Source organism: Podarcis cretensis (genome assembly GCF_951804945.1).
Source record: "Podarcis cretensis genome assembly, chromosome: 2".
Taxonomy (NCBI): Eukaryota; Metazoa; Chordata; class Lepidosauria; order Squamata; family Lacertidae; genus Podarcis; species Podarcis cretensis.
The window spans coordinates 30,998,820-31,025,592 of NC_137171.1; the positions used below are offsets into that span (position 1 = coordinate 30,998,820).

Sequence of the window (26,773 nt, forward strand, 5' to 3'; positions counted from 1 at the left end):
CTGGAGAGTTGCTGCCGCTTAGTGTAGACAATACTGTGGTAGATGGACCATGACCTGGTTCAATATAAAGCAGCTTCCTATGTTCCTAATGTCTAAGCTTTTGGTGGTGGTGGTTTTTTTTTTAATAAAAAAGTAAGTTTCTAGCCTTCATAATTGCAGAGAGAATAACGAAAGTGGGAGGACTGGGTTGCACAGTCTAGACCAAGTCATGCAACAACTGAGCAGGAGAACATCCAAGGCATTAAAGGACCTATAGGCTGCTTTGCCTGCTTGCTTCCAGTCTTCTCTGTGGCACAGAAGCAAGGCAAAAAGTTTTAATTACCAAGTAACCGGGTTACTAAAAGATATAGAGCATATGCATTGTATTGGGATGCCTGCTGCCCCCTGTGGGTTGGTTTGCTTATGTTTTCTAAGTGCACAAGGTGCTCTGTTTGCACTTAGGTGTGGCATACGCATTTAGTTCCTGCTACCTGCTGGTGGTGCAGTTGTCTTATTTATTTATTTATTTATTTATTTATAAAAAATATTTCTCTAGCACTGTATCATAAAAAATATATCACAGTGGTTTGCAGCAAAACAAAACCAAAACCAAACGAAAACCAAACAATAAAATCATAAGAAGTTAAAAACAAGTGAAAAGCAAAAAGAAATTAAAAGCAAACACCACTAGACCATTGTGGGGAGCATACTCTTCTGTGTGTGGTGGTTGTGTTGGAGGCTAAAGTGTGTCAGATCATGCCTTCAGGCAAGGATTTGGTTTGACCTTTAATCATCATTTTTGTTTTCCCCGGTGATGTATTAAAGTATAATTTTATAGTGCTTGCTGGCTTGCTTGCTTGGGGCGTAAAGTTTTGTACCAGTGTCTTTAATGAACAAATGGGAGAGAGGTAATGTGACCCAGAGCTCTGTCACTGAGGTACACTAGCCTTCCTCAAGCCAGTGCCTTCCAGACCTTTTGCACTGCAGCTTCCAGCACCCCTGACCAGTAGCCACACTGTCTGTGGCTGGGTAGGGGTTGGTGCCCAACAATATACAGATGGCACCAGGTTGGGGGAAAGTACAGGTGGATTGGCTGGTCTGGACCCAGCTTAGGAATTTCGATATTATTTTATATGTTGAGAGCATGCAGACTCATGGAAAAGATATTGCCCTTCTTAATTCGAATCGCTTTTTCTCTAGCATCAGCAAAACAATAAATGTTTTCTTCAACTCAGGTCTGGGGCATCTTCTTGCCTCGGGTGCCCATTTTGTGCAAGAATTCAAAACACCGGGGAAGGATTCACCTAATGAGTCCCGCCAGGAGAAGACCTGTGTGAGGATTCCACTTGTACAATGGGATCCCCCCAAATTGACTCTGATGGCATCAGGAAAAACCCCAAAATCAGCATGCAGCAGGAGGAGAAGGGGGTATCATTCCATCTAGCAAGCTGAAATATTTGTGCTGCCAGAACGTTGGCCTTAGCACAATCTTGAATTCCTCCCTTAGTATTTCTCTAACTTTGAACTTTTTTTGCCTGGCACCATAGTGCACAATGTTGCCAAAAAGCAGTCTGCTCTCTGTGAATGAACAACTGTCCAGTGTAATATGTTACCCCAGACATGAATGAATCGTTCTACATGCCAAAGCCATGTTGATCATGGGTGTATGTTGTACCTCCAAAACCATTTCTCCTTGTGTACCTCCCTGGACATATTTGAACAGTTTTGGTTGATGCAACGTGAAGGTTAGGGTTCATTCAAACCAGTTCATTTATCTATGGTAACAAATTGCTTACCATATTACATTTGCAGGATATTTGCAAATGCCCCTGCGTCTCTTCGGCCAATAAATCACTCAACATCTTGCACACAGATCGCCTTCGCCCTATACCACATGCCTCAGCGGTGCCTTTTGCAAATAAAAATAAGCTTATTAACTTTCACTTTAAATGCTTTTACTTAAAATGCTTGTTGAAATTGAAAGATCTTGGGCCAAGTGCTTGAAGTTCAATAGGGTGGGGTTGGGCACTGTTTCAGTGCTAAGAATTTCATCCTCCCATTATCTCTCTCAATAAGGCTGCGTATACACCTAAAGATCTCTGGGAATGGTAGTTTACTCTTCAAAGAGCTGCAATTCCCAGTAACCCTTAACAAACCACAGCTCCCAGGGTTCTTTGGGGGGAAATAATGTGCTTCCATTGTGCTTTAAATGTATGATGTGTACAAAGCCTAAGACTTTGCATGTGTGGGTTTCAAGCTGAGTGGGCTTCAGTGACAGGGGGACAGGAAGGCAGCGCAGGGAGGATTCTAACTCCTGGCTTCTCTGCCAAGGTGGGTGACAGTGTGGTTAAGGCTTTTATTTCATTTGGCGTTTTTGTAAATCCACAACTATCGGATTTGCTCAACAACTGTTGGGTTTTCTTTTAAAAAGCTCAACAATTTCGGTGGTTTCCTCAATAATTTTGGGGTCTTCCTTAAAAAAAGCTCAAAGATAGAAAAAGATACATTTTTTTAAAAAACGCCAATTATTTTCCTCCAGCAGCCTGGTTTGAAGATTAAACTACCTGAAGATGAGGTAGAGGCCAAACGTGAAATATTTTTGATTTGGGTGAAGTTTTCAGTGTGTGAAATTGGGCTTTCACTTCAGATTCCTTCCACCTAGGTGAGGTTCCGAATTTCAATGGCAAATACATTCAACAAGAGAAGGCTATTAGTCTCCACACTTGATAACAACCAATATCCCTACAGGAACATGTTTCAGTTGCAATTTCAGTCTCCGCTGTCTTGGAGACCAGTTGCAGATCTGTGGCCTTTTGCTCTGAAATAAATACAGCAAGAAAGCATTTCCAGCCTCTTCCTATAATCAAAGAACTGCAGAGAGTAATCAGGGGAGGGCAGTATATTGTTTGCAGCAAAGATGTCCCTAGGGATTAACAGCTTCAGGCTTTGCCTGCTGATGCTGCTGAGTGTGGCAAAGGGTGGCGAGTAAGATTCTCTGTTGCTAGGATTCTAGTAAGCCTTGGAAGGCCTGGACCCAGCACTGGTGTTGCATCTGTCTACTAATTTCCTCTGTGTCTTTATGTTTCAGTGATCAGAGCAAAGGCTGTCTCTGAAAAAGAGGTGGACTCCGGTAATGACATCTATGGAAACCCCATCAAACGCATCCAGTATGAAATCAAGCAGATAAAGGTAATGAACAGTATATTGGAATCCTAATTGTACGGACCTTAACTTAAAAGAAATGATGTATTTATGTATCTAAGTCCACACACACACACACACACACACACACACACAGAGGTAAGTAACTTCCAAACTCATTTACTTGCTGCCATTCTAGCTAGGATAATGCAGCTGTTTTGCTAAAAGATTAAATGGTGCCAGGAAAGGCTTTGGAAGCTTATAGTTACCACAATCGTCCAAAGTAGTTCTTAATATCTTAAGAAGTTTTTGTGATGGTGTCTTTCCAACACTGGGTTCTCAAGTGCCTCCCTCTGGCGCAACAGAAGTGACTGAAGAAAAGTCGGGGGGGACCCCTTTAGTTTAGGCTGTTTTATGGGTTATAAACACCCCATAGTTTGTTATGAGTGCTGGGAATTGTAGCTCTGTGAGAAGAAGACTACAGTTCCCAGGATTTGTTCGGTGGAATGGGGGAATGTGCTTTAAATGTATGGTGTGTATGCAGCTTTATGCTTAAGTACACCATAGGCATGGGATCTAGACCTCCTTCCTGTCCCTAGTGAGGGGTGGGTTAGAAATCATATTAAAGTGAATGATGAGGGACAAGGTACATCAGAGGGAGCTACCAAAGTGCTTGAGAGGGCAAGAACCGTGACAGGTTGCTTGTAGAGGAAAAACAGCTCCAATAGTGTCCCCACCTCCTGGCCACTTCCTATATTTCTGCATGTACTTCTGTGGGAAAAGCAGAGGCAATGCCATTGGAAACAGGCCTGTTCGGGGCTGAGTAGAAGGGGAAATGGCTCAAAGAGTCTCCAGAGCAAATGCACACCACCACTTTAAGCCCTAATGCTGGGATACTTGGACATCCTGGGCCAAGGTCTTCCTCCTGCTTCCTGCTTACCTTTGAGTTGCCAGCTTCTGAGTTCCTCTAATACAGCTGTACATTCTTCTGTTCTTTCAGGGCAAGCATTTTGCTGGAGGGAGGGAAGCAAACATTTTGTAGTTTCTCTTTCTTTTATGAATGTCACCACACTTTTATTGATTTTGCATATATGAATAATAATAACAAACAACAGAATCCCTTCCACCCTCCCTCCCACTCCCCGGGGAAGAATATACCTATAACAATTTTCATACCAACGTGGGATTCTATGCCATGAACAGTAGGTGGTCTGAAGCCATGACTGTAGTTTTTGAACTTGTACATCTCCCTGAGAGTCTTATTACTGAAGGGTGTCAAAATAAATAATTCAATAGGTCCATGTGTAGTTTCTCCTGCTTGGGAGTGCCTTGTATGCTCCTTTACATCAAAGCTGGCCTTGCTGTATGTATTCTGCCCATAGCTTCACCCAACTTCTTCCCCTTCCAGATGTTTAAAGGGCCTGACCAGGACATTGAATTCATCTACACGGCTCCTTCTTCGGCTGTCTGTGGAGTGACGCTGGATGTTACTGGCAAGAAAGAGTATCTCATTGCAGGTAAGGAGTATCTCTTGAGGCAAGGAAAAGGAGGATTGTAATGGTTTTTAAAAATACTTTATACATGCCATTTGGAGCTGGAGGAAAGTTAAATAGGGATTGAATGGGATATCATGGTGTTAGGTGGGATGTTCAAATCCTTGCTCTAGTTAGGAAGTTCAATGGGCAAGGACTTGAGCAAGTCACAGTTGCTCAGCCTAAACTACTTCACAGGGGACTTGGTTGTAAAGCTAAAACACAGCTCTTTGGAGGAAGGGGACAAATATGAAATCAGCAGAGCTTCCTTGGGATGTAACCAGACTGTGTGCTGTTCTGGCTACTAGTCATGAGGACTAAATGCACTCCTAACTACAAATGCAATCTGCCCTCCATTGTGCAAGAAGGGTTTGTGGCATATTGCAAACTGCCCTATAGTCAGTATTCTGCAGCTGAGACTGCTTTCCCTTTAAATGATCTTGGTGTAGAGTTTTAGACAGCGCCACCTCCTGGTGTTCCCTTGAAAGGGTATCTGTTCTTGTCTGGACATGAGCAAAGCAGACCCATTGGTTTAACTCAGCACGCCAGTTCTCCTGTTGTGATAGCAACGTGCCTTGTATGAAATCACACACACACTCCTTCCCCCCACCCCACATACACTAGTTTGTGTTTGTCCAAGATAAGACACTTGATAGGGCAAGTGCTTGATGGAGTGTGTGTGCGTGCGCGTACACAACCATAGGACAACCATGCCCCAGCTAAAATCATTTTGCTCTGCCAGGGAAATCTGAAGGCAACGGCAAGATGCACATCACGCTGTGTGACTTCATCATTCCTTGGGACTCCCTCAGTGCTACCCAGAAGAAGAGTCTAAACCAGCGGTACCAAATGGGCTGTGAGTGCAAGGTAATAAACCAAATAATGAGACCATTTCAGCTTGTTCACTTCCTACTAATCTGTATGCGTGAGCCTCCTCAGGAGAAGCGTTTTGCTTTAGTTGCAGTGATGGCAAATCGCGCAAGCCAATTGTGTCTTTTATCTCTGCAGATCTCCCGATGCCCTTCCATCCCCTGCTATGTCTCTGCTCAGGACGAGTGCCTGTGGACTGACTGGGTGACAGAGAAGAACATCAACGGGCGGCAGGCAAAGCACTTTGCCTGCATCAAGCGGAGCGATGGTTCGTGCGCGTGGTACCGTGGAGTGGCCCCACCCAAGAAGGAGTTTCTTGACATTGAGGACCCTTGAGTCCACAAAGCCATGGCAGTCCAGTAGCCAATAGCAACAAAGCCGGCAAGATATTAGACTGGTCCACCTTTGACATCACTTCCTGGAAACAGCATGAAAATAAGGTCTCCTGGGCGGGCACAACAGTGGTGGAGGGAGGGGCTAAGGAAAGGGATGTCTAGGCCACTCATATATTGCTCAGTCTGTTTCTTCTCCTGTGTTAAGTGCCAAGGGGTGGTTTCTTGCCTTTGGGATTACATATGCCAATATGCCAAGGCACAGTGGAGGGAACCAGAGTGTACAATATGAGTGGCCAAAAGGTGTTGCCTCTGATTCTGTGTAGCAGGCCTACCAGGTTCTTATTGCCTTGAGAGGGTGCATCCCTTGTTGAGGGGATATCTCCTGCTCTCTCTGTTCCCCCACCCCCACTGGCTTCTGCCTGGGTAAAAACCCACCTTTTCTTCCATACGCATCACAAAATTAAATCCCTCCATACTCAGTGCTTTGAAGTCGCTCCTTTCTCCTTGCCATGTTTGTACACGTATGGTACAAGTACGTCCCATAAAAACAGCAGTAACACCACACACACATACACACAAAAAGGAAAATGGTGGCTTTGTCACAAGTCACGATATCCTCTTCCGCAGGTGAAGAAAGTTACATTCCCTTGCCAGTGACAAAGCAGTCTGTCAAGAACAAGCCACCAGGAGGCAGAGGGACAATCTCTGCTTTCAGAGGCAATGTTTTTGGGGCTAATGGAGGGCGGTGTCACAAAATCATTTAAATGGATAATAAGACCTGCCTATGTGTGCATAAGAGATGCGTGCAGATTCTGGGTCTGTGTTCTCAGCTATTACATTTCAGCCAAGAAACATTTGTCAGGGGATCTGGGTTAGTCCATCAAGCCTCCTGCTTGAACCATATGTATGCATCACCCACTTCCTATTGCATGCTTGTGCCATTGATGAAAATCTGGTGCCAAAACTGTGGGATGACTTGATGCTCCTGCTAAGCGTTCAGTATTACGTGGACCAAAGGAGTCCTCCTCTTTGAAATCCCTTGCTATGCAGAGTAATTATTTTTAGCATGGCCAAGATGGCTCGCAAGTCCTGCCCCATATAGAAATTTGATGCTTGCGGCAAGCAAGAGTTCTCCAGAAGGCAAGACTTTTGCGTGTCCCCTCCCAAATATGTGACCGCAAGAGCCGGTGTCAAGGTATACCCCTTATAAACTGTGAGTATGAATGCTCCTTTGGAGTAATAAACCAGACCTTGGCTGCCTGCAAAAGGATCCTATCACACATCTCTGCCTTCAGCCCCCTTTTCCTTCTGAGCCAGTTCTCTTTCTTTGCTGTGCTCCCCGCCCCCTTCCCCACCCCCCCTGAGCTCTGCTGCTTTCCCACCCCGCAATACCTGGAAATTGATTTGGAGGGTGTCCGGAAGTTCCCCAGCCAGACCTGCCCCCTGCGGCCTTTTCATGCTGTTCATCAAGGTCAAGTTTTAAAGATGTCATATTGGACCAGTCTGTTTGATTTCAATATATTTTAAAAAAAATAGAAAAAGGAAAAAAAATCTGTTCAGTCCAATATAAGACTCCTGTTTTGCTTCCTGTATGGTTATATCCTATGTGACATTTACCTCTCTCTCTCTCTTTTCCTCTCACTGCTGATCCTGTCCTTGATTTTAATGTTTTCCATTTGTTTTGGCAATCAGTTGTATCATTCCTCTATTATTATTTTTTAATTATTTTTTTTTTAAATTCCTTGTTAGCTGTTAGATTTGCACTTATTATTTTTAAAGGGGTTCTGCATTGGAGGGAAGAATTGTCAAAATGTACAGAGGGTGGAGTCCCTCCCATTATTTCTGAGTGCCAGTGGGCGCAGGTGTGGCTGTGTGTGGGGTGGGTGTTAGCATTCCTTCTTCTGTCTTCTTCCTGATGCCTCTGCAACATGCACAGGTCTTCTCTAGAGGTCGGAGGCTGGCTGTGACACGTGACTGCTGCTTGCTAGACAAACTGCAGTTGCGTGACTGCCGTACCAAAACGTGAGTTTGCCGTTCTAGTAGCAGCGTGGAAAGCAACCATTCTGAAAAGGACCTGTTTTGTGGGAAAGCAGTATCAAAGGCTCTTCAATCGGCTTAATTTATCGCTGTGGGTTTAAATGCCACATGGAAACTTCCCTGATAAGGAAGATAAGATGCACACACAGAAACAATCCAATGCCCCCTCATGTCAGCAACTCAAAATATTTAAAAAAAGGTTTACATTATTTTCAAATCTTTGCTTAGTAAGTATGAAAAAAAGAATAAGTATCTAACTTGCTGCCATAATTTAAAGCTTATTGGGGAGTAGGGCCGGGATGATGTTTGGTGGGTAGAGTAATATTGGGGGTGGGGGTGGGGAAAAACTTTTTTGTTGTTGTTGTTGGATTCTGAAAGCTGAGATTTTCTTGTGCTGGGAACACATGAAAATTGTTGAATAGACAAGCAGACTGTGCATGTCTCTGATGCTTTGTATAATTCATACGTGGACATTTGAGTCTTCGGACAATAAACAGTATTATCAAATAAACCGGGAACAGTTTCTCCTTGTCTGGAGCACACTTTGCCATCAGTGGAGGTGTGGACGTTAGAAGGGAGCCCTGGGAATTCATCCTGTGCTGCTCAGCCTCTGTGAACTGCTTTACAAGAGTCACCTTGATGGAGGTAGGTGGAGAGTTGCAAGTTTCCTCCAAGCTTTGCTCTCCACTCTCCCTCTTCCCATGCCCCCTGGCACAAACTGGTCTCTAGTTCCTAATGAGATAAATTGTTGGTTCACTGTGCCTCAGCCTATTTCCAAAGGCCCACCTCCAGCTGTTCTCCCATTTTGATGACTCCCATGTCCCCTTATTTCTTGATGTTAGAGAAAACATCACATATGGTTCTCTTTAGTGATGTCAAGGAATTATTCCAGTGACATATAGCGACTCCCACAGAATCAGGCTCTGTGTCAAAATATGTGCTGTTTTTCATCCACTTCATGGAAGGAATCCAGTGAGTCTCAAAACTGAATGTATAGCATGAGTGGCCCCTGCTTCTGGCCGATTGGGTACTTATTGCCTTGAGAGAGGATATCCCTTGTGGGGATAATTCCTACTCCTGCTGTTCCATCACAAACCTGGCTTCTGTCTCTGTAAAGACCCACCTTTGTCTCCATAAACGTAACACATTAAATCCCTCATCCACACTCAGTTCTCTGGAGTCATTTCCTTCTCTTTGCCACTTACATTAGGACTCATGGCTTTCACGTACTGGTACTTCCTAGATTAGTTGTGTGAACTTCTTGGTTTCCTAGGCAAATGCACCTGAAGCTCTGTAGAACTAATACAGATGGGAGGCCTGCCCACAAGCATCAAACTTTATAGAGAGATTAAACTGGGATCTCTTAAGTTACAATAGACTTGCAAATTCACCTCACCTGCTGCAATACTAGGTATGCTCTTTAATACAAGTGCCCAGGAGACCCACGTACAGAGCCATCCACATCTAGTTATGTTGCATACAGCTCCTTATTACTTTAATGAGACAAACCCAGATCACAAAGAAAGTTGACCTTCCTGCTAATGGCAACAAGCCCATCTAGTGATGTGGTTATTTCTCAGATGGATGGGATGGATCCATAGGTGACCTAACTCTGTAAGTAATGGAAGATCTGGGACCCACCAGATGTTGTTGGACTACAGTTCTCATTGGCCCCAAACAGCATGACAATGGTCAGGGATGGTGGGAATTACAGTTCCAATAAATATATGGAAGGTCCCATTGCCAATGCTTGTTTACCACCATCACATCCCAAGGGCACTAAAGGAACATACCATTGTAATGGGAGTGTTATACTAGATGTCATGGCATGTATTGTTTTTAAAGCCATAGTTCTGTGATAGAGCTTATCTGCATCTCCAGGTGAACTAGAAAATATCTTTTCTTGAGGCTTTGGAGAACCCCTACATCAAAGTAAGTGATGATGTGCTGGACCAAACGGCTGACTCAATATAAGGCAGTTTCATATGTTGTGCTTGAAACGATGTAAGCTGTTAACAGAACACGTCCCTAAGGACAGGAGACCATCCGGTGAGCATTTTGGTTCTTTTCACTGTGTATATGGGTGTATAATTGAACCTGGACCAGGGATGCCAACTTGAATAAAATATTGGGGGGAGGGCAGGTAAGCCCTGCCCCACATAATCAATCACAACACTGTTTCATTGCATAGTATTGTTACAGTCCACCCCAATCCGTCAAGCCATGCATGGGATTCCAGAGGTTTTCGCCCTCAACCAGGGTCTGTGCTTCTTTGGAGAATTGAAGACACCATGGAGGCTGTTGTAGCTTTAAGGAATATGATTTATTCACAAATCTACACCTGAATATGGACGGAGGGAGTCCAGGCCTTATAGTATGGTCATCTCAAGAGGCTCTTGTTCCCCACAGCAGTGCAGCACCAGAGTCCAAGGCATCTCTCCTGCTTTCAGTCATCCTTTTTTCAGTTTTTGGAAGCCACCTGCCAAAGTCCCTAAACTCTTCCTGTGACATCATGCCCAGTTACCCAGGCAACCTTCCAAATCTCCTGTCTCTGTTCACACCTCAGGGCGAAGGGAAGGGCAGTATTCTTCCATTGCCTGTATTGTTTCTGAATGGCCCTAGCTTGGCCAGGTCATTTTGCATAAGAATTCCTCTGCAGCTTGTATACACCCTTCACATCCCAAATAATCAAAATCTTACCATTTATTAATTTACAGGTTTTTTTGGGGGGTCCCTCCAAACCATAACAGTGTTATAAGAATTTTAAGGTCTTATATATTTAATAAATGTACCAAGCAAACACATACATAAATATATAAACCACATGTCTGAAGCAGCACAGGAAGACAGCCCTGAAACCATTTTGACTCTCAAACTGACCAAATGTTTCTCTGCAAGGAGGGAGGGGGTGAGGGAACCTTCCCATTGTCTCAGGAATTGGGTAATTACCATCTCAAAGGAATGGCCAGACTACCAGAAAACACAATCAGATAAGGCATTATCAGATAACCTGGAAGTCAGGAAAAACAAGAACATTCAATTTTTTGCCTTTTCTGTGTTGTAGGTATGATGTTTGTGGGGGGTGGTCTTGGGCTACACCCCTTCTGTGATGTATGTATGTATTCCATGGCAGGGAATTTCAAAATGGATATATATAAGGGCGGACACACCTTTGTTCTGGGTCATCCTGCGTGTGAGGTCATCCTGCAACCCTGTTGCAACAGCTTTAATCAAGATCATTACTAGCTGCTTTGCTTCTTAATATTCTCTGGTTGGCCTCTGTTATTTTCTCCTACCGATGGAGAACCTACAAAGGACTCTATAAGGGCTCTTGTGTACATAAGGGAATAAGGGCAGATTTCGTTTAGGACAACAGTATTATAAAAGGGAAACGTCTCTCTCCCATGACTGGCAAGTCACTACGGGAGCTCTTTTTATTTTTAAATTGTTATTTTGAGCTTTTCTACCTTGAAGTTTTCCCTTTACAGTATTAATATTTTTCTCTGTCCAAATCTCTGTTCCTGCCTTGTCCCGGAAACCGTAACAAATGGCTTAGCTAGTCAGCCTGAACCAAAATTCTACATTTCCTCTAATTTTAGAATCTGGCAATAAAAACCCGCAGAGAAGAATAACTTAAGCATAAGGCAGGAAAAAGAAATCTATCGTGACCTTTTATGTTTTTGTTTTTTTTAAACAAATAAATCATGGAAAGCTCAGAAATACTGACGAGTTCCACCTACCCACCCACGCACCGCGCGCAGAAGAAACCCCTTCACATTCACGCCCCAATTTATTTCATTTTTCTGCCCCTGCGAGGCACGTGGCAGGAAGTGCTACCCCCGCCCTGTCTCTGCGGGACACTGCGCTTTTTGGGGCCCTAATTCGTTTCTCCTCCAGTAGTCACGCGCCATCCTCTGTGCCCAGCCCCGCCTTTGATCTTTGCACATACATCTATGCAAAACAAACACCCATATATCTTTTTCTTAATATATATATATATATATATATATATATATATATATATTGGCAGCGGACAAAAGGTAGCAGCTGCATTCGAGCAAGCGTAAGAGCCAAGACTTCGCCGATGCCGGGAGGGCTACAGCAGGCGGCGCTGCCTTCCCGAAAGCGGCGGCAGGGCGGGCTCCGTTGCGTCAGAGGGAAACCGGGCAGGGCTCCTCTGCTTTCTCCACCCCTTTAGGGCGAGGATTGGGCCCGGCGCGGCGGCAGCACCAGCAGCAGCGGCCTAGCAGCAGCGCCAGCTGAGCTCTTTCCTGCTCTCCTACGCGGCGTGGACACGTGTGTGTATGTGCGCGCACGCGGGTCCCCCGGATGGTGAGTGTGGGGCTGGGAAGGGGGCTGGCGAGGGGGTCTTGGGGGCGGGGAGCGGAGACGAGCTTTCCTCCCCCCTATTTAGTAAGGAGGTGAGCAGGAAAGCGCTTGGGTCGTGGTAGGGCGGCGGCGGCGGCTAGGTGAATCCATGGGGTGGATCGGGGTTCTGAGTGGGTGTGGGCTGGGGATTTGCCTATCCTCGTGCCCTCCTTGCCTTGCCTCCCCTACGCCCGGGCTGCGTTGCAGAAGCAAACCTGGTGCCTCCGTCTCCAGTTCATTAACCCGCTGCTGCCGCCGCCGCTCGGTTTCTCTGGGCCGGGATGACCCGAACCTTCGCCCAAGCCCCGGGTTCTCATAAACAAGCCCCATATAGATCAGCCCCCCCCCCCCCCCAGGCGCGAGCGGCGGGGCGCTGAGGAGGTTGCCATCTCTTCCCCAAGGACTCCTCCGCTCTTGGCTGAGGGGCCCTGGGCACGATCTTCTTGGGCCCTTGAGAAAGCGCAAGGGTGTGGGTGCCCTTTGCACCAAGGCGGCGATTGCGTTCTGGGGCACCTTGGAAGCGGCGGCTGCTGCTCAGCTTGTGGGGCGCGCGCGGGTCTTGGGGATGGAGATACAGCCTGTGTGGTGCTCATGCTGCGTGCGCGGGCACCGCTTGCTGGGCGAAGGTGGCTGGGGCCTGTGCACGGTCTGGCGATGGAGAGCAAGGTGGGGTGGGCTCTCTTTCTCTCCTTGATAGACAAATCATGAAGTGGGGGGGGGCGTTCTTCTACATCTGGGCCATAAAGCAGCCTTTCCTTCTGCCTCCTGCTACATCCTGTTCTGCTGGCATTCTGACCCACTCAATGGGGCCTGTTAATTCGCTCTGTTCCTTTGGGGATGTGGGCTTGCTGAATCTCCACTCGGCTCCTCATCCCCATGCAAAGAGCTGAGGGTTCCTTTCCCTGAGCATGTGTGCAACATAGCTACTCTGAGCGAACAGTTACATCTCCTCAGCGCACCAGCTTTGCCCGCTTGCTCTTCAATCCCAAGGGCACACACAGCAGCACCCTTCTCTCGCCTCTTTGCTGTTCCATTACTATTTGTACCCTATATAAATGCCCTTGACTACTGATTTAGATGCTGCTGCTTTGGCAAGAGTTAGCAGAGGCCTACCATGAAAGGTGAGGGTTTTATCCCACATACAAAGCAATTCTCTACCAGTCAGTTGCCGGCTATGACTTTCCCTATGTCCCCTTCCAAAGCAAGAGTCGTGGTCGTATAGGGCATTATTATTATTTATTATTAAATTTGCATACTATACCTGTAGATCTCAGGTCTGTTCACAACAAGGTGAGTTGATTAAGCTGATGTTCATCAAAAGCATGGAAAGGACTAGCCAGGTATGTCCATCCTGCTGGGCACACAATGGTGCTAGGAATGAAGTATCCTTGTGTAGGCCAATTTCAGCTGTTCTGGGGGGAGACCGACACCATGTAGTGCCTCCAGTGGCTTCTTAGGCGATAACCAATAACGTAATAGCTGTTGTAGAAAGGTTTGATGTCATGGGAGCTTCAGATGAGCATCATAACATGTGGAAGATGCTCACTGGATGCCTTAGAAAACCTCCACACTAGTAACTGAAGAAAGTGCAATCTCCCTACAATGAGCTAGCTACTAGTGCAAGTATTTTTTATTTTTATTTTTGTGGGCTGGGCAGAATGGTTGTCGCCTTTTGCATGAAGAGCTGTTATATGTACTTTATAGGACGCATAGGAGGATGTTTTGGTAGGACTTGTGTTGATGGAAGCCTCTCTCTCTTTTTGAAAAACCAAATATAGACTTGTCTTTTTACAAAGGTACTTACAAGATGGGTAACAATGTTCTGAATTCTACTCTGTTAGGAGAGACGCCTGTGGTTTCTATTTGGGGTGTTCTGCTTCTTCTGTTTGCTAGTCAAATCTGAGTTCAGTCCAGGCACTCCTTAGGTGACAGAGTAATCCTTTTTTTTCTTACATTGTAGTGCTGACTTCCCTATTGGAGGAAGTGGCAAATCTCAGGCCTTCTAATTACAGCTGTACCTTGGATCCCGAACGCCTTGCGAGTCGAATCTTTTGGATCCCGAACGCCGCAAACCCGGAAGTGAGTGTTCCGGTTTGCAAATGTTCTTTGGAACCCTAACATCTGACACGGCTTCCGCGGCTTCCGATTGGCTGCAGGAACTTCCTGCAGCCAATCGGAAGCCATTCCTTGGTTTCTGAACGTTTTGGAAGTCAAACCATTCAACTTCCGAGGTACCACTGTATAGGTCTTCAAGGTGATAGGACTTCAAGGTTTGTTACAAACTATCTTGTGGCTAAAATTGTTCCAGCAGTTGGAGAAAAACTAAAACATGCCATCTTCTCTTTTGTAAACCAGTTCCCAATTTCACTGCAGGCTCTTTCAAGAGCTGAGCCATTTTTTAGGGCGTGGCCTATAGAATGCGGGGCACAAATATTTTCTTAGTGATTGATTCAGGGGAAATTAAATAGCAGGTGATCTGGGTTACTGGGTAGGATGTTTATGTGGGAGAAACAGCAGTGTAATCCTATAATCAGGTCTACTTGTAAGTAAACCCTGTTTAGTTCAGGGGGGCTTACTTCCAGATATGCGAGTCTTGGATCACAGTCCAAAATAATTTGAAGTGACTATAGAGGTGATTTGAGAGATAATCAGGACAGGTAGCTGAAGGGCAAATTAATTGATTTGGAGCAGGATCTACTTTGGAGGTAATTGAATTGAAGAGGAACTGATTTGGGGTCATCTGGGGTAGAGTGAAAATGAATGGAAGAATTTTATCTGGGGTGATGTGGATGGGTTGATTTGTCTTCTGTGACATTGCAAAGTTAAATTTGCATTGTATAGAAATAAAACCAGCATATGCCAACTTGTGTCTATGAACCTGGGCCGCAAATCCTTCATTCTACCTAGCCATGATGCTACTGCTTGACACCTTGTTAGAGTTTTAAGGGGCACCTTTCACAGTGAATGCTCATAAGTCCTTGGTTTGTCTTCTGGGGGGGAGTCTTCTCCATGTTGAGGAGAGGAAATTGTTGGGCCCAGCAAAAAAAGAGAGGTATGCTAATGGGGTGCATAAAGGTATTTAGGAACATGCTTTGACACTGATTGAATTGCAGAAAAGCAGGCCTACTAGACTAGACTTGGGATGTATTTACCGTATTTTTTGCTCTATAAGACTCACTTTTTCCCTCCTAAAAAGTAAGGGGAAATGTGTGTGCGTCTTATGGAGCGAATGCAGGCTGCGCAGCTGTCCCAGAAGCCAGAACAGCAAGAGGGATCACTGCTTTCACTGCGCAGCGATCCCTCTTGCTGTTCTGGCTTCTGAGATTCAGAATATTTTTTTTCTTGTTTTCCTCCTCCAAAAACTATGTGCGTCTTGTGGTCTGGTGCGTCTTATAGAGCGAAAAATACGGTATTTTGCAATTTTTAATCCATCAGACTTTCAAAGAAGTGAGTTTCTAGCTTGCATGATGAGAAAAAAATTGATGTATGTATGAGCTCTGTTTGTTAGCTGCTGCAAAGATAATAGGGAGGGTGGTGGGTGGGTGTGATTTCAGGCCCAGGGGTTCACTTGCGGCCATTCAAGCTTCTCTAACTAGGCCTCAGGAATCCCATCCCCAGGCCATGTGACTCACCTGCCCTGCTTCACACCCTCTTTCCCCACCCCCCTTGGCTGCAATGTGTCCTTGATCTCTGATAATGATTCTTGTTTACCTGGGATAGAGAAGCCTGTATATTGAAACTAGCCTACTGTATGCAGGTAAAATGTATGTTTACTGCTCTGCCTGATTTTTCCTCTGGTCCCGCCTACCACTGGCATGTGACCCCCCCCTTCCATGCAGCTTTCAGGGTTTCCTGTGTTTTTCTTGTAGCAAGGAGACAGCATGAGTGTAGCTGCTCTCACAAATTTATGCTGCTTAATCCCACCTTTGGGAAAATGGAACTTGTGGACACACTCCCTGCTTGCCCAATACAGAATACGGTTTGGAACGGTGTTGCAGCATTCTGAGTTAAATGCAGATTCCCTGGAAATGGTGTTTGAAAATGAATTTGTGGTGGCGGCGGCTTTATATAGTGCTCTCGGTGTTTCATGACCCTTTAGAAAATTAAAAAGAGGACAGGTTTCTGCCCCCAAAAGTGCTTGCAGCCCCAAATGGGGAGACAGGAGTATTGTGAATAGAGATGGAGGCAGGAGGGTAAACAAAGGAGAATTTTTGTCATAGTCAGCCTTGTAGGCTGCAGAGGTAAGGGGCTTGTGTGAGAGGCTTCGTGGGGGAAAAATTGGGTCAAATGCTTTCTTTTCCAGCTCTACCCCACTGAGCAAAGTCCCCTTGCTAGCAGTGCGGCCTCTGCCACCCACAAGTGATGCACCATGCCCATAGTAGACAAGCTGAAAGAAGCCCTCAAGCCTGGGCGGAAGGACTCTGCTGACGATGGCGAACTGGGCAAGCTGTTGGCTGCTTCCGCCAAGAAGGTTTTGCTGCAGAAGATCGAGTTTGAACCAGCCTCCAAAAGCTTCTCCTACCAGCTGGAGACGCTGAAGAGCAAATACGTTCTGTTGAACCCCAAGACAGAAAACCCCAGCCGACACAGGGGCTCTGAAGAGGGACCCATCCGGAAGCAAGGTGTGTCCGTATTCTGGGGGGAATGGTTCTGTGGGAACGGGGGTGCATGTGTGCCTGGCCTCGCTGACTTCCCCTGTTCTTCTTCCTCTCTGACAGGCGGTGAGCACACCTTGGGAGGAGATGGAGTTCCAGCCCCGCAGAAGGTCCTCTTCCCTGTGGAGCGCCTCTCTCTGAAATGGGAGCGGGTGTACCGTGTCGGAGCCGGTCTCCACAACCTGGGCAACACCTGCTTCCTCAACTCCACCTTGCAGTGTCTGACGTACACCCCACCTCTTGCCAATTACCTGCTTTCCAAGGAGCACAGCCGCAGTTGTGAGTGTGGGGTGTTTGGTTGCATGTGGAATGGTTGGTGCCCCTTGGCAAAGCTTGCGTGTCATCTGTCTCTTTTCACTTAAGAGTTGCAGGTAGCAAAGGCTTCAGCAGCCTCCTGCTTTTCATCTCAGTGCCACTCTGCTGAGGCTTTCATGAGAGATGGGCCAGGAACAGCAATGAATAATGCTCAGTCCTTAATGGTAGTAAAACAGGAGCACCACGGCTAAGAAACTGAACTGTGAATCGCAGTGTTTCTGGTTCAGATTTTGCTGTGCCATAAACTGACCTTTGGTCAAGCTGTTCCCTTTTAACCTCATCCTCCCCATCTCTTGTATGGCTTTTATAATGCCCAAAACTACCTTTCAGGGTTGGGATACACATTATAAAGAGACAGTGGAAGTGTAGTGCTTGTCACCACTTCAAGCTGCTGTGCAAAAGCTTAAGTGTTACTATAACCCTTTGAAGCCACTCCAAAATCCTGCACAAGAGAAATTGGACCCTGCCTCAACTTTCTGAGTCTTGGTTTTCTCACAGCCACAAAAACATGTTCTGTTATGCTGCAAATCTGCATGTTTTTCATTGGAAAGAACATTTACTCCATGCAAGGGCTAAAAAATTTATTATTCCGTCGTGTTCCCCTCTTTTCAGAAATTGTCTCGGGGTTTCAGCGAGGGGAGAAATTGAAACATTTTGGTTTGAAGCCTGCTTTTTGAATGGATTTCTTGTATGAGAAAATGCTTCCTGGGAATTTATAGTGTTCAAAAAATATGCTTCCACTTGGCTGTGTTTGGAGAGAGGGGCTTGAATGATGGAGCATTATTTGGCCCTTGTTTCTCATGTTGTCAAAGTCTTGGGGCATCACTTGTGACAAGAGGGGGCTGTATTGTGCCCAGCCACAAGAAAGGGGTTGCATTGTTATATGAGCTTGAGGAGGGGGTTCTGCTTGAAACATGGTGGGAGTGGGAAAAGATGGTGTGTGGATCCAAGGTCAAATAACAGGCAGTGCGCCTTGTCCCCTCCACAGTTCTGCAGCTGGCAGTTCCCTTGCAGCCCTGTGCACTCATCCTTGCAGTCAGGGCCTGGGAGGCTGTGCTAACAGCTGCAAAGGAGCAGAGCCAGCACTTGGTTGCACGAGAACTGCTGCTCTAAGCATCCGACTCATCCTTGTTAGAGGAGTGCTGACTCCTAGTTAGGGGAGTGGACCTGAATGGAGGGAGGCAGGTGGACAAAAGATGTCCCTCCCCAAAAAAGGGGAGGGATGAGGAGGAACTGTTTGGATTAGGGCAAATACTGCTTTGCACCTACTTGCCGGCTTGTTGTTCAGGCTTGAGAAATCTCACACATGCCTGTCGGATTTTGGTTCCCTGAGCATCTCAGCCAAGTGGACTGCATTTCTGAATACTTTATGATGTGAGTGCAACGGGGCTAGGAGGCTATTCCATGCATCTAACAGTAGTCTGTTCATGTAAGCTATTCTAGCAAAGGGTTGTTGATGCTATGGCCATGGAGGAGATGCCTGCACAAGCGATGGGGATCCTGTGCCCCTCCAAATAATGTTGGGCTCCTAATCCCATCAGCCCCAGCTAGCATGGTCAGGGGTGGTGGGAGGTGGGAGCCCAAGGGCATTTGTGGGCCCACATGTTCCCCAGCCCTAGCCTACAGGTAAATGCAGGCTCTGCACTCCACTTCAATTTGTGCATTGATTATATCAGTGAGTAGCTTTCCTTGTCACCTTAAATTGCCTCCAGCAGAGAAGAGGCAACTTTTTCCTTGATGCGTATGCAGCTACTTCTGCAGATGGTTAATCATGAAGCAAGAGCGGTACATGGCCCTCAATGCCCGCTTTTCTCTTTCTTTTCCTTTATCGCCATTGGCCAGCAGGTTATTTATTTAGTAATGGCTGCCAAAATGCCCTTCTCCTAGGCTGAGCTCTTCTCATGGGTTTTCTGGCTCTGTGAGACTTGCTCCACCAGACCTTTGTCCGGTGCAGCCTTTGCATGAATTCATTCCTGATCTCTTCTCTTGCAGGCCACCAGGGAGGCTTCTGCATGATGTGCGTTATGCAGAATCACATGATACAGGCTTTCGCCAACAGCGGCAATGCCATCAAGCCGGTGTCCTTCATCCGAGATCTCAAAAGTAAGCAGCTGAGGGAGTTTTGGTTTGATGAGGCTGTACAGTGCCGTTGTGATGCATCTCACCAGTACATACAGGGAAAGGGGCCAAAGATCTCTTTGTTTGAAGTGTTGACTGTAGATCGTGTGTGTGTGTTTGTATATGCATGCCATACACTGCACTGAAAAATCCAGGTGCGCACATCTCCCCATTGTGGAGCGAAGTCTGAAGACGTGGCAGCTGGGCGTGCAGATAAATACATACATAAATAGATTAGAGGTATTTTTGGCACTCCTTTCATTTCTTTTAACCATCCAACTGAGGTTACCGGTATTTAAGAAACTATAAAAGGGAGATTGAAATGCACTATATGCTGTCCTCATCAGCATTTTGCTTAGTTATGTTGAGTTCTGCAGAATCTAGAATGGTTTGAGGTTGTGTGCGCGCACGCGCTAATAAGCTTCGTGTAATTCCTGTGCTCCGGTCAAGTGTCAGCGATGCCTGTTACCTTGGCATGAGCTTGACCTGTGCTGGGCGGGCATAGGAAGCCAAACTTCAGAGTCCTTTTCCTCCGTCTGGCAGAGATTGCTCGTCACTTCCGCTTTGGCAGCCAAGAGGATGCTCACGAGTTCCTGCGCTACACCATTGATGCCATGCAGAAGGCCTGCCTCAATGGTTACACCAAGTATGCACAGCTCCCTGTCTCTGGGGTGGGGAGGGTCAGGGCCGTACTTTTCACTTGGTCTCAAAGAGATGGGCAAGTGGAGATCTTGCCACCTTCCCTTTTTGTGCAAGCAGCTTCTTGGGAGCATGAACCTTCACAGGTGGAATGTGGGTGGGGGAAAGGGGGCCATGCTAGGTAAGTCACCACTCAGCTAATGGTGGCTGCTTCTCCTTTGCCCAAGGAAGCAAAATCTAGTAATCCTCCCTGGGGAGGAAAGCCCTAAGGGCTGCTTTTGTGTCCCTGCCACTGTTGAGGCCCCATATTGCTTCAGGAAGGTGTTCTCCACTCTCTTCTTAACCCTTGGCGCCTTTTCTTCCCAGGCTGGACCGCCAGACCCAGGCTACCACATTGGTGCACCAGATCTTTGGCGGCTACCTCCGATCTCGTGGTGAGCACAGCTTTAGCCTGGTACCTTTCACACCCTTTATGCTTGAAGCGTTGACCAAGAACTAGTGATAACTCTACAACTCCAGCTTTTCCTTCATTGCCCAGCTGCGCTTCTGCAATGCCCACCTGACTTGTGGGCGCACACAGCTGCTGATGTCCCAATACTGTGAGAGTTTCCTGCGGGCTTCCTTTGGCCTCTGCCCAGGTTTTGAAGAGGATATTGGGAATCGGGGGATTTAGCTGCTTCCCGTGCTGGTTTTGCTAGCTGCCGAGGTGGAAGCGTTGATGTCTCGGAAGTCCCGTTGTGAAATATGACCTTGGCAGGCAGCTGAGGCCATGAAGAGTAGGCAAGCAACTCTTCTGCTTTCTTTGCAGTGAAATGCTCCGTGTGCAAGAGTGTTTCGGACACTTACGACCCCTTCCTGGATGTGGCTTTGGAGATCAGGGTATGCCAGTGTTAAATCAACACTTTCCCCTTTTATTTCTTTTCCATGGTAGGCCTAAAGAGGGACATAAGCCGGCAGGGGATTTGCAAATATGAGCAGATTCATGGTGCTTTCCTACTTATACATGAGCGCTGCGTGTAGGGAGGCATATAGCATGCACTGAAGTGTAGCGAGCAAGTGGCATATAGGTACTCGGTTGCCTGTGCACGGCTGATGTATAGAAAATGATAATAATGATGGGGTGGGGTGGGGAACCTGTGCCTGTGGCCCTCCAGATGTTGTTGGACTCCCCAACCAACATGGCCAGTAGTGAGGGATGATGGGAGTTGTAGTCCAACAATATCTGGAGGGACAGAGGTTCTCCATACGCTGGGCAGGAAAAGAAAAGGGCATCCCATCTAAGCTAAGCTAACAGTAGCCGGGGAGGTAATGGGTGAATAGAACCACTTCCTAAATAATTATTATTTATTTATTTATTTATTTATTTATTTATTATTTATTTATTTATTTATTTATTTATTTATACCCGGCCCATCTGGCTGAGTTTCCCCAGCCACTCTGGGCGGCTTCCAATCGAGTGTTAAAAACAATACAGCATTAAATATTAAAAACTTCCCTAAAGAGGGCTGCCTTCAGTTGTCTTTTAAAAGTAAAATAGTTGTTTATTGCCTTGACATCTGCTGGGGGGGCGTTCCACAGGGCAGGAGCCACTACCGAGAAGGCCCTCTGTCTGGTTCCCTGTAACCTCACTTCTCGCAATGAGGGAACCGCCAGAAGGCCCTTGGCACTGGATCTCAGTGTCCGGACTGAACGATGGGGGTGGAGACGCTCCTTCGGGTATGCAGGACCAAGGCTAAAGAACTAAAGAGACATCATTAATAATAATAATAATAATAATAATAATAATAATAATAATAATAATATAATGACAACAACAACAACAATTTTATTGTTTATATGCTGCCCATCTGTCTGGGTTTCCCCAGCTGCTCTTTTCAGAGCTTACCTGAGTGTAGGTATAACCTGAGCTTTGGTGTGATTTCTGTATGAATGTCCATTTCTGTTTCTGATTACAGCAGACTGCCAACATCGTGCGGGCATTAGAGTTGTTTGTAAAGGCTGACGTGCTAAGTGGAGAGAATGCCTACATGTGTGCCAAGTGAGTTGCCTTCCTCTTGACCTATCCATCCCTCCTGCTTGGCACCTTTTCTTTTGCATAATGACGCCTTTATTTATTTATTATTTTAAAAAAACAGAAGCGTATTTCTAGAATGGAAGTGCTAACTTATGAGGTCTGGCAAATATGTTCTGCTCCACAGCTTCAGTAACTGCTGACTCATGCTTTTAAAAAAAAAATCTGCAGGAAAAAGAAAAGGGAGGGGACTAGGCTCACCTCTTAGCTATTTCCAAAGTGATGAATTGGGTTGGTGGTGGGAATAACGAAGCAGAAGAGAAGTTTGGGTATGTATCTTCACAGTGTGTGGTGTGTTTTTTAAAAATTTGGTGCATCTGCCTTCTACAGTGGTACCTCAGGTTACAGACGCTTCAGGTTACAGACTCCGCTAACCCGGAAGTAGTACCTCGGGTTAAGAACTTTACCTCAGGACGAGAACAGAAATCGCACGGTGGCAGCGAGAGGCCCCGTTAGCTAAAGTGGTGCCTCAGGTTAAGAACAGTTTCAGGTTAAGAACGGACCTCCAGAACGAATTAAGTTCTTAACCCGAGGTTCCACTGTACTTGAAACCAAGCCATTTCCCTGATGGTTTCAAGGTAGCCTGCAGAGCAAAGGATGCTAGCTTCAAATGCAGGGAAAGACTTAATAGCCTTCCCCACCCCCTGGTCTCATGAGGGGGCAATTGTGCATCTGCATAGCAGGAGGGGAGTTCTCAGGGAATCCCCCATTTTCACTGAGCCTTGCAAGAAGGAGCCAGAGTGTGTTGATCTTTCCTCTTCTCTGTGCCAGGTGCAAGAAGAAGGTGCCAGCCACCAAGCGCTTCACCATTCACCGGGCATCCAACGTCCTCACCATCTCGCTCAAGCGCTTCGCCAACTTCAGCGGGGGCAAGATCTCCAAGGTGCGTGGCGATCTGGAAAGCGGGGAGGGGGCACAAAGACATCCCTACTCCCCTGGAAGAGGGTTTGGAGGAGCGCTCGTGGCTGCTCCTCCCCTTTTAAGGGTCAGTATAAAAAAGACCTTTACCTTTACCTTATAAAAAAGACAGTAACAGAACCGAGAAATTACACAAAACAAATGAAATACCGTGAAAATCCCTGAAACAAGAAGTAATCAACTAGAAATATTATCTTATAAAATTAAACTAAATAACAAAAATCAAGAAGTTTAAGAAAAAAATTAGAAAAACCTAGAATTGAACAAAGCCTTAACGGGATACTAGCTACAAACCTCATTTCACTGAACTATTCAGTTTCCTCAGCAGGAAATAGAGAAATCATAAACCTTAAATGACCAAATTCAAAGAAAGGGGGTAAATCTCCTAAAAATTCTGAAGTACTATAATCCTAGCTGGACCTAGGTGAAGCAAAGTGCGGTAATAAAGGATTGAGGACTCAGAGGTATAGTTTCTAAAACTGAGTTTACAAAAGAGGTTTGAAAACCTAAATGGCAAGTTTTAGACACAGCCCAACTTGAAGAAAGCCAAGCACAGTAATAAAGAATTGAGGACTGAGCTGTTAAAATTTTTGTATTGCCTTTACAAAAAGGTTTAAAAAACAAACAAAAACAACCTAAATGGACAAATTTGAAGAAAGGAATACAAGATAAGCGGTTTTAGATTTTAAACAAACTCAAGAACAGGGCTGAAAAGCTCCCATGGTCTAGATGTTACTGCTGATGTTGAAGACTGATTATAGTACTTTAGATTTTTTGGGAGATTTACCCCCTTTCTTTGAATTTGGACATTTGAGGTTTGTGATTTCTCTATTTCCTGCTGAGGAAACTGAATAGTTCAGTGAAACGAGGTTTGTAGCTGGCATCCCATTAAGGCTTGGTTGAATTCTAGGTTTTTCTAATTTTTTTCCTTAAACTTTTTGATTGTTGTTATTTAGTTTAATTTTATAAGATAATATTTCTAATTGATTACTTCTCATTTCAGGGATTTTCATGGTATTTCATTTGTTTTGTGTAAGGTTTTTTAAGGCTGGCTTTCTTAAGAGCGTAGAAGTCTCCAAAAACTGTCAGCCTAGGGACCACTTGTGTTTCCTGGATCAGATGCTGCCTTTGTTTTCCTGTTTACGCACCAGCATTCTCCGCTAAGAGGCAGACTCCGAGCGGGTGGGACAAATCCCCATGGATGCCTTCCCTTTTGCCTTGCAGGATGTTGGCTACCCTGAGTTCCTGAATATCCGCCCCTACATGTCTCAGAGCAACGGTGATCCTGTCATGTATGGCCTCTATGCTGTGCTGGTACATTCAGGATACAGCTGCCATGCGGGGCATTACTACTGCTACGTCAAGGTGAGTCCTTTCGTCTGTTGTCAAAGGGCAGCCTTGGCAGCGGAGAGGGGTGCTTTGCACCCCAGGCTGTGGGGTGGTAATGTGAAGCATTGGCAAGCATCAGTGTGGAAGGCTGAACTGCATGAATGCTCTAAGTGTGTCTAGCTATCTTGCTTGGAATTCCTGCTATCTCACTGCTGGCATTCGGAGTGGCCAGGCTTTTAATGCTGCTTTCTCCAGAGGTTCAACAGCAAAGAATCTTGGTGATTGCAGATGGTGCATCTCTGGAGCTCTGACGTTCATGTCCAAATGTTATAAGTTGGCTGGAAGTTGTAGGAGGCAGCCTGCTGGAAAAACATTCTCTCCAGTGGGTGCAGAATGCCACAGTGAGACTCCTTACAGGGTCCTCACTGCAGGATCACATTCACCCGGTGCTATACCAGCTGCACTGGCTCCTGGGATCAGGTTTAAGGTGCTGGTTTTAACCTTTAAAGCCCTATACGGCCTAGGACTCTCGTACCTACAGGACCGCCTCTCCTGGTATGTCCCACAGAGAAACTTACGGTCTTCAAACAAAAACATCTTGGAGGTCCCACAGGGAGTTTAGGCTGGCCTCAACCAGAGCCAGGGCTTTTTCGGCTGTGGCCCCAATCTGGTGGAACGTTCTGTCACAAGAGACTAGGGCCCTGTGGGACTTGACATCTTTCCGCAGGGCCTGCAAGACAGAGCTGTTCCACCAGGCCTTTGGCCAAGGCACAGTCTGACCCCCTCCTTTGGTAATCCTCACAGAACTCTAGCCCAATGGTTGCCATTAATTTGATTTTGAACTGATGTTAAAATGAATTGATTTTAGAATGCTGTGTTACTTTTATTGTTGTTAGCCTCTTTGAGCCCGGCTTTGACTGGGGAGGGCGGGATATAAATAAATTATTATTATTATTATTATTATTATTATTATTTTATTATCTCTAGCACAAGAATTATCCAACCGTTCATTGACCTAGTTGGCATTATTCCTACCCATAGTAGCCAGCCAGATGGCAAAGGGGAAGTTTAGAAGTGGGGTAACTAACCTCCCTAGGGTTATTCTCCAGCTCTTGGTATTGTTATCAGTGCATGTGGATGTTGGATTCCTGGCTATCATGACTTGCAGCCACTGGTACATCTGTTCATGAATTTTGTTTGTTTCCCAAACTTGGGTGCCCAGCTGTTTTTGGACTGCAGTTCCCATCATCCCTGACTTTTGGACTTGCTAGCTAGGGATGATGGGAGTTGTAGTCCCAAAACATTGACCTAGTCCCTTTTTCCGATGGAGCTTATGCCTACCTTTGATGGTGTGGAGTGCTTCTTCCCCTCCTGCCTAATGCTGCCCTTCTGTGCTGTGTTGTAGCTACAAATCCTCCTTCCTATCCCATTTTCAGGCTAGTAATGGGCAGTGGTACCAGATGAACGACTCAATGGTGCATTCGAGCAACATCAAAGTTGTCCTCAATCAACAGGCATATGTGCTTTTCTATCTTCGGTAAGTGGGACATGATATGGGACCTGCTGTTGGCCGCCTCTCTTCATGCCTGTTTCTTGGGGTGCCCTTCAATCCACTCGTCACCTTTCTGCTAATCAAGTGGAGTGGAGAGGAGCAGAAGTCCATTTTTTTTAATGGAGGGAGGAGCAGGCTGGGGTGAACTGGGGGTGATGATAATAACACGGTTGTTGCTAATGCTGGGAAGCACCCTTGCCATTCTTAACCCACCACTGTTTTAGCAGGGTCCCCAGCTACTTCTGCTGATGTGGTTTCCTTTTCATGTTGCTGTGCTGTAATCGCTAAATATCATCTCATGTAAATGATCAAAATATGCAGAGGGAAGCAGAGTCCCTGGCAGTGGTGCACAAATAGTAAATAGCAGCGAAAAGCCCAATAATATGTACCTTTTATAAAAGAAACTCTAAAAACCAAGTGTGTTTAGACCAGAGGTCGGCAACCTAAGGCCCATGGGGAGGTCTGCCGGGGAGTAGACCAGCCCGGTCTCAAAAACGTTGCCAACCCCTGGTTTAGACCCTCTTTCAATAAAGTCTTTCTCTGTGATAAAATGTACATCAATGCTAATGAGTAGCCGCTCTGCCAAACTGTTCAAAGGCCAATATATACTAGAATACAATTAAAAAATAATAATCTTGCTATTCAGTTTTTGCACTGCCCTTTTTTGTTGAAGTCTTCAGTTTGTGAATGATCTCACACCAACATCTGTAGAGGTGCGGTGTTTTTCCGTTGATCATTTGTAATCAATAATAAACCCTGGTGTTACATTTTCATGCGGTACTTCAAATGCTGCAACAGTTTGTATTGTACTCTTGCATGCTGTCCATTGAATAATTTGAGGGCCCTATGCATTAGCAATGTACAATCTATAGCTGGCAAAGGGTTACATAAGTCAAGATGTTTTTGCGTTTTAG

General features: G+C 45.8%; 3 protein-coding genes across 8 annotated transcripts in view; 2 read left to right on the forward strand and 1 right to left on the reverse strand.

Annotated features, from left to right (window-relative positions):
• TIMP2 (TIMP metallopeptidase inhibitor 2) overlaps window positions 1–8,405 on the forward strand; it is a 31,331-nt gene extending 22,926 nt beyond the window's left edge. Inside the window, exons 2-5 of the mRNA XM_079965706.1 lie at window positions 3,068–3,168; window positions 4,529–4,637; window positions 5,395–5,519; window positions 5,661–8,405. Coding sequence (XP_079821832.1) covers window positions 3,068–3,168; window positions 4,529–4,637; window positions 5,395–5,519; window positions 5,661–5,858 — 533 coding nt within the window. The 3' untranslated portion in view covers window positions 5,859–8,405. The remainder of the gene's footprint in view (window positions 1–3,067; window positions 3,169–4,528; window positions 4,638–5,394; window positions 5,520–5,660) is intronic.
• Window positions 1–26,773, reverse strand: part of LOC307210012 (autocrine proliferation repressor protein A-like) — a 229,564-nt gene that overhangs the window by 5,083 nt on the left and 197,708 nt on the right. The gene's annotated exons all lie outside the window — the stretch shown is intronic.
• Window positions 12,050–26,773, forward strand: part of USP36 (ubiquitin specific peptidase 36) — a 37,332-nt gene continuing 22,608 nt past the window's right edge. The window contains exons 1-11 of one of the 6 annotated variants that reach the window (XM_079964291.1): window positions 12,050–12,226; window positions 16,566–16,884; window positions 16,981–17,196; window positions 19,225–19,335; window positions 19,894–19,996; window positions 20,356–20,423; window positions 20,798–20,868; window positions 21,945–22,027; window positions 22,832–22,943; window positions 24,203–24,343; window positions 25,744–25,844. In XM_079964291.1, the coding sequence (XP_079820417.1) occupies window positions 16,632–16,884; window positions 16,981–17,196; window positions 19,225–19,335; window positions 19,894–19,996; window positions 20,356–20,423; window positions 20,798–20,868; window positions 21,945–22,027; window positions 22,832–22,943; window positions 24,203–24,343; window positions 25,744–25,844 (1,259 nt within the window). In that variant the 5' untranslated portion in view covers window positions 12,050–12,226; window positions 16,566–16,631. Of the gene's footprint in view, window positions 12,316–13,333; window positions 13,384–14,222; window positions 14,342–16,565; window positions 16,885–16,980; window positions 17,197–19,224; window positions 19,336–19,893; window positions 19,997–20,355; window positions 20,424–20,797; window positions 20,869–21,944; window positions 22,028–22,831; window positions 22,944–24,202; window positions 24,344–25,743; window positions 25,845–26,773 lie in introns of those variants that run through there. The other 5 variants (XM_079964292.1, XM_079964289.1, XM_079964287.1 and 2 more) reach the window with 5 other exon arrangements.